The following is a 12,479-nucleotide window of genomic DNA, read 5'->3' as shown; positions in this document are numbered from 1 at the left end:
AGCTTACTGGTATATTTCCTTGCAGTATTTTTCATTTACACACATTTTTTACATAGTCATAGTCTCAATCTATGTACACATTTCTGTCTGGCTTTTTCATTTAACATTATACAAGGATTTTTTTTTCATACATTGCTATATAGATTGTGTAATGATAATTTTTAGAGGCTATATAATGTTCCAGTGGGTACAACATAATTTATATAATCATTTCAACATTTTGGTAGTTTTCCATTTTTGCTATTGAAAATAATACCATGGTTTCATCCACATATATTTATCTTGGGTTGCTTCCCATTGTTAAATTCTCTATATATACTTTATTCACTGGATTTAACTCTTAATAACATTTCCCTAGATCAAAAATAATTTCCACAAAGAGAATTACTTATATTTAAAATAATGTGCAACACATTTTAAAGGACCTCCCTGCAAAAAGAAGCTTCAAATATATTTGGAAAGAAGTGTGTACTGTCCCAAGGTGATTTTTCAAAGGACATAACACATATTGATTGCTTAAATTTTGATACATTCAATAAAAATCAGCTATTGTGTTAAACAATTTATTTTTTCTTCCCAAATTTCTATGATGTGTTCATAATACTCTTATGCACAACTTATATCTTTTACAGCATGGATTTATGCATTTTAATGTATTCAAACAAAATACTTCCAAGGTAAAAGCTAACTTGTAATTACCTATTATTACTAAGCAAAAGATTGCAAATTTTTTCTTACCTCACTCAGGCTTTTTTTAGACTGATGCACAGGTTCTTGATGTTTCTGATGGTCCTTTTGCAGAGGCTGGTGGGTTTGTTCAAGTTTCTCCTAAGTGAGGTAAATGAATATTATATCAATCAGCTTCATGAACAAAAGTTGAGGTAAGGTGAAGTTGCTCAGCTGTGTCCAACTCTTTGCGACCCCACAGACTGTAACCTACCAGGCTCTTCTATCCATGAGATTTTCCAGGCAAGAGTACTGGAGTGGGTTGCCATTTCCTTCTCCAGAGGATCTTCTCAACCCAGGGATTGAATCCAGGTCTCCCGCATTGTAGGCAGATGCTTTACTGTCTGAACTACCAGGAAAGTCTTAAAATGTCATTTAAATTAAAAATATATATAATCAAGTAGAGAAAGAGGGAGCACAATCCAGTCAATTTTATGAGGCTAGACTATGCATTCTCAGTGAGATAATACTGCCCCCAGGGGAGTTCAAACTGATTCCTAAGTGGGGAAATCTTACCCTTTTAAATACAAAGTACAGACGTCTGTGGTACATAAACAGAATTACTTTATATCAGTACCATCAAGATTTCATGGGAGAGTGATAGAAAAAATTATTTTAAAAGTCTCATTATAGAAGCAATAATAAACAAAAAAAAGGCTGGCTAACACTGCCTAGATGGATCTTGATATTAAAACCTGACAAAGGTAACACAGAAAGAAAAATCACAGGGCTACCTCCCTCATAAATAAATATAGATGCAAAAATTTAAAGAAAAGCTTATCAAACTGAATCTATACTATTTAGAAAGGATAACATATCATGAAGCAGTTGGATGTATCCCAGGAATACAAGATAGGTTTAACATTAGAAAATTAAATCAATGAAATTCTCACATTAACAGGTAAAAGTTCGAAATGACTTCATCATTTCAATAGCTATAGAAAAAAACTCAACATTTTCTAAACTCAACATCAACTTCTAATAGAAGCTCTGAACAAATCAGGAATAAAGGAGAACTTTCTTAACTCAATAAAGTCTATCTTTAAAAAACAGCAACTCTTTTTTTTTAACAGAATATAGCTTTATTTATAGAATCTTACAAATTTAAAACATTTACAGTCCACATAACTTATTTTCTTTTCTAATATACCCTCATAACTTCTGACCTATTTTTAAAAAATACTGTGATGGAACTGTAGAACTGTAAAAGAAAACAAGAATAATAAAAATCTAACCTCTCTCTTTTGCAAAAATCAGACAACTTTTTGAAAAGATAGCAACTCTTAACCAAACATCATACTAGTGAATAGTTGAATACTTTCTCTATGATATCATTAACAAGACAAGTATGTCTGCTATTCAAGATAATACTAAAGATCCAATCAGTATAGTAAGGTAAGTAAAGAAATTTAAAGGAATAAAGATGGGAAAGGAAGAAACAAAAGTATCATTATTCTCAGATATGACTGTACAGGTGGAAAAAGTACAAAATCTTCAAATAAATTATTAAAATGAACGGGAAATTTCAGCAATATTGTTAAGTATAGTCAATATATAAAAATAATTATACTTTTAATACTAGCAATAGGTAATTAGAAAATTAAATTCTCAAAAAACATACAGCATTCACTACTAACAGCATCCAAAAATATGAAGCAACTACCAATAAATATAACAAAAACGTGCAAGATTTTGTGAAAAAAGTGATAAAACTTTACTTATATACATTAAAAAGTAAATGGAGAGATAGTCTATGATCACAGATAACATCAATATTTTAAGATAGCCAATTCCTCTCAAATAGACTTATAGAGTCAATGCAACCAAAATTCAAAATCCAGAAGGAAAGAATTTCTTAAACAGGACAGAAAAACACTAACTATAAAACAGATGATTGATAAACTGAACAATCGTAAATTTAAGAACTTCTGTTCATTAAAAGACACTTTTAAGAATATTAAAAGGACAAGTCACAGAGTGGGGAAAAAGTATTTGTGACACAAGACTTGAAACCAGAACACAGACAAAACACGTAAATAAGAAGACAGACAACTCAATTTTTTAATGGACAAGAGACCTGAATAAACACTAACAAAATAGGAAATGCAAGTGACAAATAATTACACTAAATTCATTTGTAATCAGGGAAATGCTAAGTAAAACCAATATGGGATATCATTATGCACCCAGTAGTTTAGCAAAAATTTAAAAGTCTGAAAACATCAGGGGTTGATGAGAAGCAAAGGCATTCTCATACAATACTAGAGCCAAAATAAACTGGTACCACTAATTTAAGAAGAAAGTTTGACATTATCTAGTAAAGCTGAAGATCCACCTACTCTATAATTTCCTAAATCTACTCTTAGCTGTATACCCTATACAAATGAATGCACACACAGAAGAATATTCACAGCAGCATAACTGATAAAATTAAAATACGTTCAAATAGATAATAAATTGGAAATAACCCAAATTAGCATAGAATGGATAGGCTCATGCTGTATATTCACATGATGGAATAATATATAGCAGTGACAAGCTGATTAAAAATAGATAATACAAATATAACGTTTTACAAAAAAGCACTTCCCAAAGTTGATTCCTTGTATGTAATGTTCAAAAATAGACAAAACTAAACTACTATATATATTATTTAGGGATGCACAGCTTCGTGAAGAGAAAGGGGTTGTGATCAGATAAGAAAAGTTCTAGGCAGTTGGCCAGCAACAGGTGAACTGAGAACTTCCAGATGTTCAGATATGCAGATGACACCACCCCCGTGGCAGAAAGTGCTGCTGCTGCTAAATCATTTCAGTCATGTCCAACTCTGTGTGACCCCATAGACGGAAGCCCGCCAGGCTCCCCCGTCCCTGGGATTCTCCAGGCAAGAACACTAGAGTGGGTTGCCATTTCCTTCTCCAATGCAGGAAAGTGAAAAGTGAAAGTCAAGTCGCTCAGTCACGTCCAACTCTTCGAGAACCCATGGACCGCAGCCTACCAGGCTCCTCTGTCCATGGGATTTTCCGGGCAAGAGTACTGGAGTAGTGCGCCATTGCCTTCTCCAATGGCAGAAAGTGAAGAGGAAATAAAAAGCCTCTTGATGAAAGTGAAAGAGGAGAGTGAAAAAGTTGGCTTAAAGCTCAACATTCAGAAAACGAAGATCACGGCATCTGGTCCCATCACTTCATGGCAAATAGATGGGGAAACAGTGGAAACAGTGTCAGACTTTATTTTCTGGGGCTCCAAAATCACTGCAGATGGTGACTGCAGCCATGAAATTAAAAGACGCTTATTCCTTGGAAGGAAAGTTATGACCAACCTAGATAGCATAATCAAAAGCAGATATTACTTTGCCAACAAAGATCCGTCTAGTCAAGGCTATGGTTTTTCCAGTGGTCATGTATGGATGTGAGAGTTGGACTGTGAAGAAAGGTGAGCGCCGAAGAATTGATACTTTTGAACTGTGGTGTTGGAGAAGACTCTTGAGAGTCCCTTGGACTGCAAGGAGATCCAACCAGTCCATTCTGAAGGAGACCAGACCTGGGTGTTCACTGGAAGGACTGATGCTGAGGCTGAAACTCCAAAACTTTGGCCACCTGATGCGAGGAGCTGACTCATTGGAAAAGACCCAATGTCTCTGTTTTTGAATATGCTGTCATATTGGTCATAACTTTCCTTCCAAGGAGTAAGCGTCCTTTAACTTCATGGCTGCAGTCACAACCTGCAGTGATTTGGGAGCCCAAAAAAATAAAGTCTGACACTGTTTCCACTGTTTCTCCATCTATTTCCCATGAAGTGATGGGACCCGATGCCATGATCTTAGTTTTCTGAATGTTGAGCTTTAAGCCATTTAAAGGATATATGTTATCAAAAAGACAAAGGAAAATCTCTACATGCTATTACAGATACTGAAAACAATAGGCATAATGGAATATAATTTGAATTTTAAGAGAATGGAAATTTTTTTAGAAAGATAGATTAAAAAATTGTTGGCAGTGGTTGCTTAGCAGTGTGAAACTGAGGATTTGAGGTGAGAAGATAACTCATTTTTCATTCTATTTTATACTGCTTGAATCCTTTTTTACTATGTGCCTATATTAAGTTAAAAAGCCAAAAAAAAAAAAAAACTAATGTTAAATAAAATATAGTTTATATGTAGATCAGGCTTTGTAAAACTTCTTGGGGTTTCAAGTCATCATTTGTGGTCCCATTTTGGTAGGAATGATTCTCTCATCTACTTTATGCACAGGTTAGTTCAACATTGAAAGTGAAGTCGCCCAGTCATGTCCGACTCTTTGCGACCCCATGGACTATAGCCTACCAGGCTCCTCCATCCATGGGGTTTTCCAGGCAAGAGTACTGGAGTAGGTTGCCATTTCCTTCTCCAACATTAGTGTATGTAAAATATAACTAGGGAGGCAATGAAATTTTTACAAGCTACAGTTCATAATAATAATATCTTTGCAAAAAATTTTTTTTAGTTTTTTAAAGGTATAATCAATACACAACAAACTGAACATATTTACAGTGTACAATTTTTTGTTACATGTATACATTCATGAACCCAACACCACAATCAAGAGAATGAAAATATCCACCACAGGCAAAAGATACGCTTCCTTAAATTTATTCTTTCCCAACAGTGTCCTCAGATAACCACTGATCTGTTTCTGTTATTATATACCAGTTTGCATTTCCTACTGCTTTATACAAATGGAACCATAGACTATGTACTCTTTTTGGTCTGGCTTATTCACTCAGATAATTGAGATATATCTGTTTTGTTGGGTATTTTTCTTTTTTATTATAAAGTAATATGCCATTCTATAGATCTATACATTTACCTGTTGATGAACACTTGAGTTGATTATACAGTGAAAGTTGCTGTGACATGTGTAAGTCTTTACACGGCCACATGCTTTCATTTCTCTTGGTATATTCCTAGAAGTGGAATGTAACAGTTGCATATTTAACTTTTTAAGGCAATGCTAAGCAATTTTCAAAGTGGTAGTATCATTTTATATTCCCATGAGTAGAATATGAGGATTACAGTTGCTTCACATTGTCAACAATACTTGATATGGTTAGTCTTTTAATTCTGGGCATTCACTGATATTGATAAATTGATAGTGGTGACTCATTGTGATTTTTGTGTTTTCCTAATAATAAATGAATTTAAGCATTATTTCATATGCTTATTTACTATTTGTATATCTTCTCTGGTGCAGTTGCTTTTTAATTTTTTTGCCCATTTTTTAGTTGGGTTGTATGTGTTATTATTATTGAGCTATAAGACTTATTTATATATTTAGATAGAAAGATTTTGTTGGACACATTTAAAAAAAATATCATCTCCCAGTCTGTGCCTTCCTCTCTTATTTCTGTCTTTTGAAGAGCAACATTCTGAATTTTGATAAAATCCAATTTCATACTCTGTGCTCTTCCTGTCTGATAAAAATCCTTCCAAACCCAAGGTCACTAAAATTTTCTTCTGTAGATTTTATCTCCTACATGATCTATGAACTGTTTTGAGTTAATTTTTGTATATGGATAGGATAAAGGTATTATAAAGCCTTAAATTTCATGTGTTACCTTCACACCCTTGTACCTCACAGAGCACCAAAAGCCTAACCATGAATTCCCCTGCTTTTGCCAGATATACCTCCATCTGACAGGGAAGATTCCCTACCCAGCTAGTGCCCCTATCAGCCAGAACAGCTATAGTATACCTGGTCCTCAGCCATTTAATGACTGTCATTTCAGCGCCAACCCATGAAATTGTTTAGGCAAGCCAGTCATACCCTCCCACAGGAACAAAGGGGCACCTCTCCTACTGTTACCACAAAGTCTGTCTCCCGAGGATCCTGTGAGTTCACTCCGTTCCTGAATACAAGCCCCTGTGGCCCTGCCTGACAGGCAGTGTCCTCCCCTGGGCTGTAAGTCCATGTGATTAACTATGAACCACATCTCTGTCCAAAGCTGGGTATCACGTGTTTGACTATCTCATAGTATTTAGGGTAGGGACTCCCTCCTTTACCAGTGGGGAAGGGAACTCAATAGAGTTGAGGGAGTTTTTCTGTTTGTATTTTGCATATGCCTGTCCAATTGTTCCAGCACCATTTGTAGAAAAGCACATCTTTTCCCCATTAAATTACCTTCCCATCTGTTTTGAAAACCAATTCACCATACAGGTGCGGGTCTTTATTTTGTTCCATTGATCTATATACACATTCTTGATTACTGCAGCTTTATGGTAAGTCTTGAAAGCGGAAAGAGTGTACCTTCCAACTTGTTCTTCTTTTTCAAAGTTGTTTGGGCTATTCTAGTTCCTTTGCCTTCCTTATCCATTTTAGAATCAGCTTGTCAATTTCTACAAAAAAGTGACTCTACTAATTACTTTATGCTCAGGCAAATGACAACATTAGCTTAAACAAAACATAAACGGGAATGTGACAGAAATGTTATGAATTACATTTTATAATAACAAAATCTTTTATAGTATCTGTTTGACTTCTTCCTGTCCATGAGTTGTAAAACTATGACTTAGTAGTGATCTAAGTAAACTATGATCTTAGCCTTAAAATCACCTAAGACTTCACCTTCAAAACACCAATTTGTTTTATAGATTCCATCTCCTTCATAACTCAGTTCATTTTCTCTTCTCCATTTACACTCTGAGTCTTGTTTTTGGTTCTCATTCTTTAATTATTTATTATTTAACATCTCCTGAAACCCCTGCTTCCAATCTGGCCCCTTTCCAATCCATCTCTCCACGATGGCCAGAGTGATTTTTCTAAAACACAAATCAGATCATGCTGTGCGTGCGTGCATGTTACTCTTCTCTTAAAATCATTTAGTGACTCTCCAGACCTTTTACAGCAGGCAGTTATTAGTCAATTTGAAATATTTTTATGCCTCTAGTATGCTCCAGGAACACTGCTGGGTGCTGAGTCCAAACTCTCTAGCTTAGCATATGAGTCTCACCATGAAGTGGTTTCTGAAAATATCTCCGGGTGCATTTCTCAGCATTGACTCACATGAACCAGTATGTGTTATACACTGTCTCCTCTGCCAGAAATGCCTTTCCCTTCTTCTTCATCCAACTCACACCTACTCAGCTTTCAAAATGCTACTCAATACCAGCTCTTCTGGAAGCCTTTTCTATCCATCCTGACTGAGCCTCTCCCCCAGGTTCTCCTAGCCTTATGTGCCTCACTTTACTAAAGAACTTTCCACACTGAATTATAACCACTAGTTTATTTCTTTCCTTCATTAGCTTCGTTTATTTCTTTCATTTTTCTCTCCTTGCAAGTCCAGATCACGTTTAATTTGACTTTGTCACTACATCTACTAGCACAAAGCCTGGCACACAGTAGGTTCTCAAGAATAATAATGCTAATTAACATGCGGGTTTCATCTTAGAGCTATACATATATTAAGCAATTTCATTTCATTTACATGATCATCTTGTGGAGTAGGTAAGTTGCTCCCAGATTTTACAGATTATGACGATGAGGCTCACAAAAATTAAGTAATTTATTCAAGGACATACTGCTCACAAGGGGCAGAGCAGGTCCATTCAAACCTAAAGTTTATATTCTTAAACACTATCAAAATTGGCTTCCTGATATTTTAATATAGGAAAGGTTAAATAAACACATGCATTTTTCAACTGGCCTGCTTCTTATTCAATTCTGTAGTTAATTTTGGAATACCTGGGGAAAGCCTTTCTGCAGGTTACGGCTCAGACATCTTTGTGGTTCTGGCTTGGGGTTCCCAAGTTCCAGTTTCCTCAACAGTGTACTTCTTTCCATGATTAAGTGTGTGATCTGATCACCAGGGCTGCTCAGAGCCACTGTAGACAAGCCTTCTTGATACATTTCAACCTCCTTTGTTTGCATTTCTGTTAGGAAGAAATAACAGAAACAATATTGTTACAAGAAATGCAGGCAAAAAACTAAAAAGTAGTGGGGAAAGGTTCTCAAAAGCAGTAGATATTCTTCAGTTCAGTTCAGTCACTCAGTTGTGTCCGACTCTTGAACCCCATGAACTGCAGCAGGCCAAGCTTCCCTGTCCATCACCAACTCCTAGAGCCTACTCAAACTCATGTCCATTGAGTCGGTGATGCCATCCAACTATCTTATCTCCTGTCATCCCCTTCTCCTCCTGCCTTCAATCTTTCCCATCATCAGGGTACTTTTCCAATGAATTGGTTCTTCACATCAGGTGGCCAAAGTATTGGAGTTTCAGCTTCAACATCAGTCCTTCCAATGAACACCCAGGACTGATTTCCCTTAGGATTGACTGGTTGGATCTCCTTGCAGTCCAAGGGACTCTCAAGAGTCTTCTCCAACACCACAATTCAAAAGCATCAATCCTTTGGGACTCAGCTTTCTTTATAGTCCAGCTCTCACATCTATACATGACTACTGTAAAAACCATAGCTTTGGCTAGATGGACCTTTGGTGGCAAAGTAATGTCTCTGCTTTTTAATCTGCTGTCTAGGTTGGTATTCTAGATATTCTTACTACCTGTGTAAGTTTAAAATTTGTCCTTGCATAACTTGTAAAGTGTGCCGTTGTTTCAGTTAGTGTTTGCTAATGTGGCAGGTATTATACTGAGCGTTTGAGATAAATTTATCTTATTTAATCCAGTGAGGTAGGAATCATATTATCACTCTTAAGAGATGAGGGCTCAGGCACCAAGAAACTTGTCTACAGTCACTCAGCTAATCCTAAGCCGAAATTCTTGATGATTTCAATATTCAGGTAAATGATTATACTCCAGGAACCTGTCCTTTCAGTTCCTTTACCAGCTAACTTCCAAAAATCTAGTCCTCTATCCCATCTTAGTCACCTACTCCGTATTAATCCCCTAGACCCTGTCATTAGCCTGTATAGTTTCTATAGCCTCTCCCTAGCCTCAATTTCAAACATCCTATTCTCCAATCATCCTTGCCCACCCTTTGTACTAACAGCTCAATTTAGACAATTTTTGACCATACTGTAAACTAGCATCCATTGATTATAAAGACTTTTTAGCGTTCCTTATTCCATCCCTATTCTCATTTCCTTTCTTACCCAGCTTAGATTCTACAGCCCATCATTACAATCACTCCCCTGAAAATATTCACATTTCTCTTGCCTCCTTTCCTCCCATTATACTTGGTGACAAAACTTCAACCTGTTTAAAGCCAGCACTTCACCAGTGCACTCCAGAAGCTGAATGTAGCTGGAGAAAACTGCACAGACAGTGCTGATTGGTTTCATTTCAAACTCATGACCACCAACCAGCCTTGAGTGGGGCCCTACTGCTGCTCAGCAATCCTCCTGCATCCCCCTGCTTGTCTGTCTCTCTCTTTTTCTAGAGACCTAAACCATTATTTCATCCTTCTCTTTCATCAAATCTATAATACCTCCGACCCCTCCTCACTCTCACCTGGACACCTGACTTATTTCACTGAGAAAAGAGAAGTACTTTGAAAAGAGCTTTCACGAGCTCCCCTTACCCAATCTGCCAGCTCTCTGGTACTCTTCCGTCTTGTGAGATTAAACAAGATACCCTTGTTCCTAAGGCCAGGCCCTCCCCTTGTGCACTGGATCTCATTCCTTCTCTTCTCAAAAAAAAAGCTCCTGCAGTTGACTCTTATCTCTGCTGTCTCATGGGGCTTTCTTCCCAACTATTCATCTGAGAGACATGGTATAATATCTCCCATTAAAAACAGCAGTGATAGGGACTTCCCTAGTGGTCCAGTGGTTAGGACTCCATGCTTCCACGCAGGGGCCATGGGTTCGATCCCTGGGTGGGAAACTGAGATCCCGCATGCTGCACACAGCATGGCCAAAAAATTTAAAAATGAAAAGTTAAAAATAAATAAATAAGAACAAGGTGATGAAAACCACGAAACCTTTGCTTCACACTCACGTCGCCCTCCAGCTCCTCCGCCGTTTCTTCATTCCTCTTTGCTGCACAGCTTGAAGAAAGGATCACCCACAGCCACATCCCCTCCCTCTCCTGCCATTCTCTCCTGAATCCACTCATTGGCTTTTGTGTCCACTGCTCCACAGAAGCAGCTCTTCTCGAAATCACAATGAGCCCCACGTGACCAGACCCAATGGTCAGTCTCCTGTCCTCACACCACATATCCCATTAATGGTATTTGGCCCCACTGTTCATTTCCTTTCCTGAAAACACCTTCCTCATTTCTCTCCTTGGGCACCACACTCTGCTAGTTTCCTCTTAGCTTTCATGCCACTCCTTCTCAGACTCCTTTGCTGACTTCTTACCTTTCTAACCTCTAAACACTGGAACACACCAGGGCCTAGCTCTGAAACTTCTTCTTTTCACTCCCTAGGGTATCTCCTACCATCCTATGGCTTTAAGTATTTGCTATACCTGATGACTCCCAAATTTACATCTCTAGTTCACAATGCATTCCAGACATAAACAAAATTGCCTATTTGACCTTTCCATTCAGATGTTTAATATTCACATCCAAATGCAGATGTCCAAGAGCAAACTCTTTACTGTCTTCCCTAAATAGAACCACCCACATCTACCCAAGCTGAGTAGTTAGGATCTCCAGTATTCCAACTGTTCAGGCCAAAGAGCTTGGGGTCACCAGTGATTTCTCTCTTTTTCTCCCACCTAACATGAAATCTGTGACCTTGGTATGTGCTGTGCTGTGCTTAGTTGCCTGTCAGGCTTCTCTGTTCATGGGGATTCTCCAGGCAAGAATACTGGAGTTGCCATGCCCTCCTCCAGGGGATCTTCCCAATCCAGGGGTCGAACCCAGGTATCCCGCATTGCAGGCAGATTTTTTACCATCTGAGCCATCAGGGAAGCCCATGACTTTGGTATGGTGCCAGCTTAGTCGCTAAGTCGTGTCCAACTCTTGCAACCCCATGGGCTGTATAGCCCGCCAGACTCCTCTGTCCATGGGATTCTCCAGGCAAGAATACTGGAGTGGGTTCCAATTTCCTTCTCCAGGGGATCTTTGCAACCCAGGGATCGAACCCAGGTCTCCTGTGTTGCAGGCAGATTCTTTACCAACTGAGCTACAAGGAAAGCCCCAAGGGAAGACTTTAGTATAGGGCTCCAAAAAACCCATTATCAAATCATGTTTGCTCTACTTTCAAAAGACATCCATCCTTTAATTACAGATGCATTTCTGATGTGATTGACATATGTGTTCCTAAAATAAACAAGTGCATCTGTATTTCACAAAAATGCTCACTAAAAATAATGTAGCTTATGGAAAAATGTTGGCTTGGAGCACTCAAAACCTTTATCATTGCATAATTAATGCTATAAAAAACACTGAGAATCCTAATTATATTGGTGCATTAAAGAGATGTGTCAAATTCCTAAAAAAATTAAGGGAATACTATAGCAAATATAAGTAAACAATGTAAAGAAATAGAGGAAAATAGAATGGGAAAGACTAGAGACCTCTTCAAGGAAATTAGAGATACCTAGGGAACATTTCATGCAAAGATGGGCACAATAAAGGACAGAAATGGTATGGACTAACAGAAACAGAAGATATTAAGAGGAGGTGGCAAGAATACACAAAAGAACTATACAAAAAAGATCTTAATGACCCAGATAACCATGATGGTGCAATCACTCACCTAGAGCCAGACATTTTGGAATGTGAAGTCACGTGGGCCTTAGGAAGCATTACTACTAACAAAGCTAGTGGTGGTGATAGAATGCCAAACGAGCTGTTTCCAATCCTAAAAAACCGATGC

General features: G+C 37.7%; 1 protein-coding gene across 12 annotated transcripts in view; it reads right to left on the bottom strand.

Moving 5' to 3' along the window:
- The window catches only part of CCDC30 (coiled-coil domain containing 30), a 136,970-nt gene that overhangs the window by 107,864 nt on the left and 16,627 nt on the right, over positions 1 to 12,479 (bottom strand). For 8 of the 12 annotated variants that reach the window (XM_027968539.3, XM_042246638.2, XM_060398442.1 and 5 more), the window contains exons 4-5: positions 8,442 to 8,629; positions 739 to 828 (exon numbers count right to left, since the gene is read on the bottom strand). In XM_027968539.3, coding sequence (XP_027824340.1) covers positions 739 to 828; positions 8,442 to 8,629 — 278 coding nt within the window. Of the gene's footprint in view, positions 1 to 738; positions 829 to 940; positions 1,492 to 5,570; positions 5,668 to 6,881; positions 7,097 to 8,441; positions 8,630 to 11,550; positions 11,784 to 12,479 lie in introns of those variants that run through there. The other 4 variants (XM_042246643.1, XM_042246644.2, XM_060398310.1 and 1 more) reach the window with 4 other exon arrangements.

Source organism: Ovis aries, chromosome 1, assembly GCF_016772045.2.
Source record: "Ovis aries strain OAR_USU_Benz2616 breed Rambouillet chromosome 1, ARS-UI_Ramb_v3.0, whole genome shotgun sequence".
NCBI lineage: Eukaryota > Metazoa > Chordata > Mammalia > Artiodactyla > Bovidae > Ovis > Ovis aries.
This window is presented reverse-complemented; position numbering and strand designations above follow the sequence as displayed.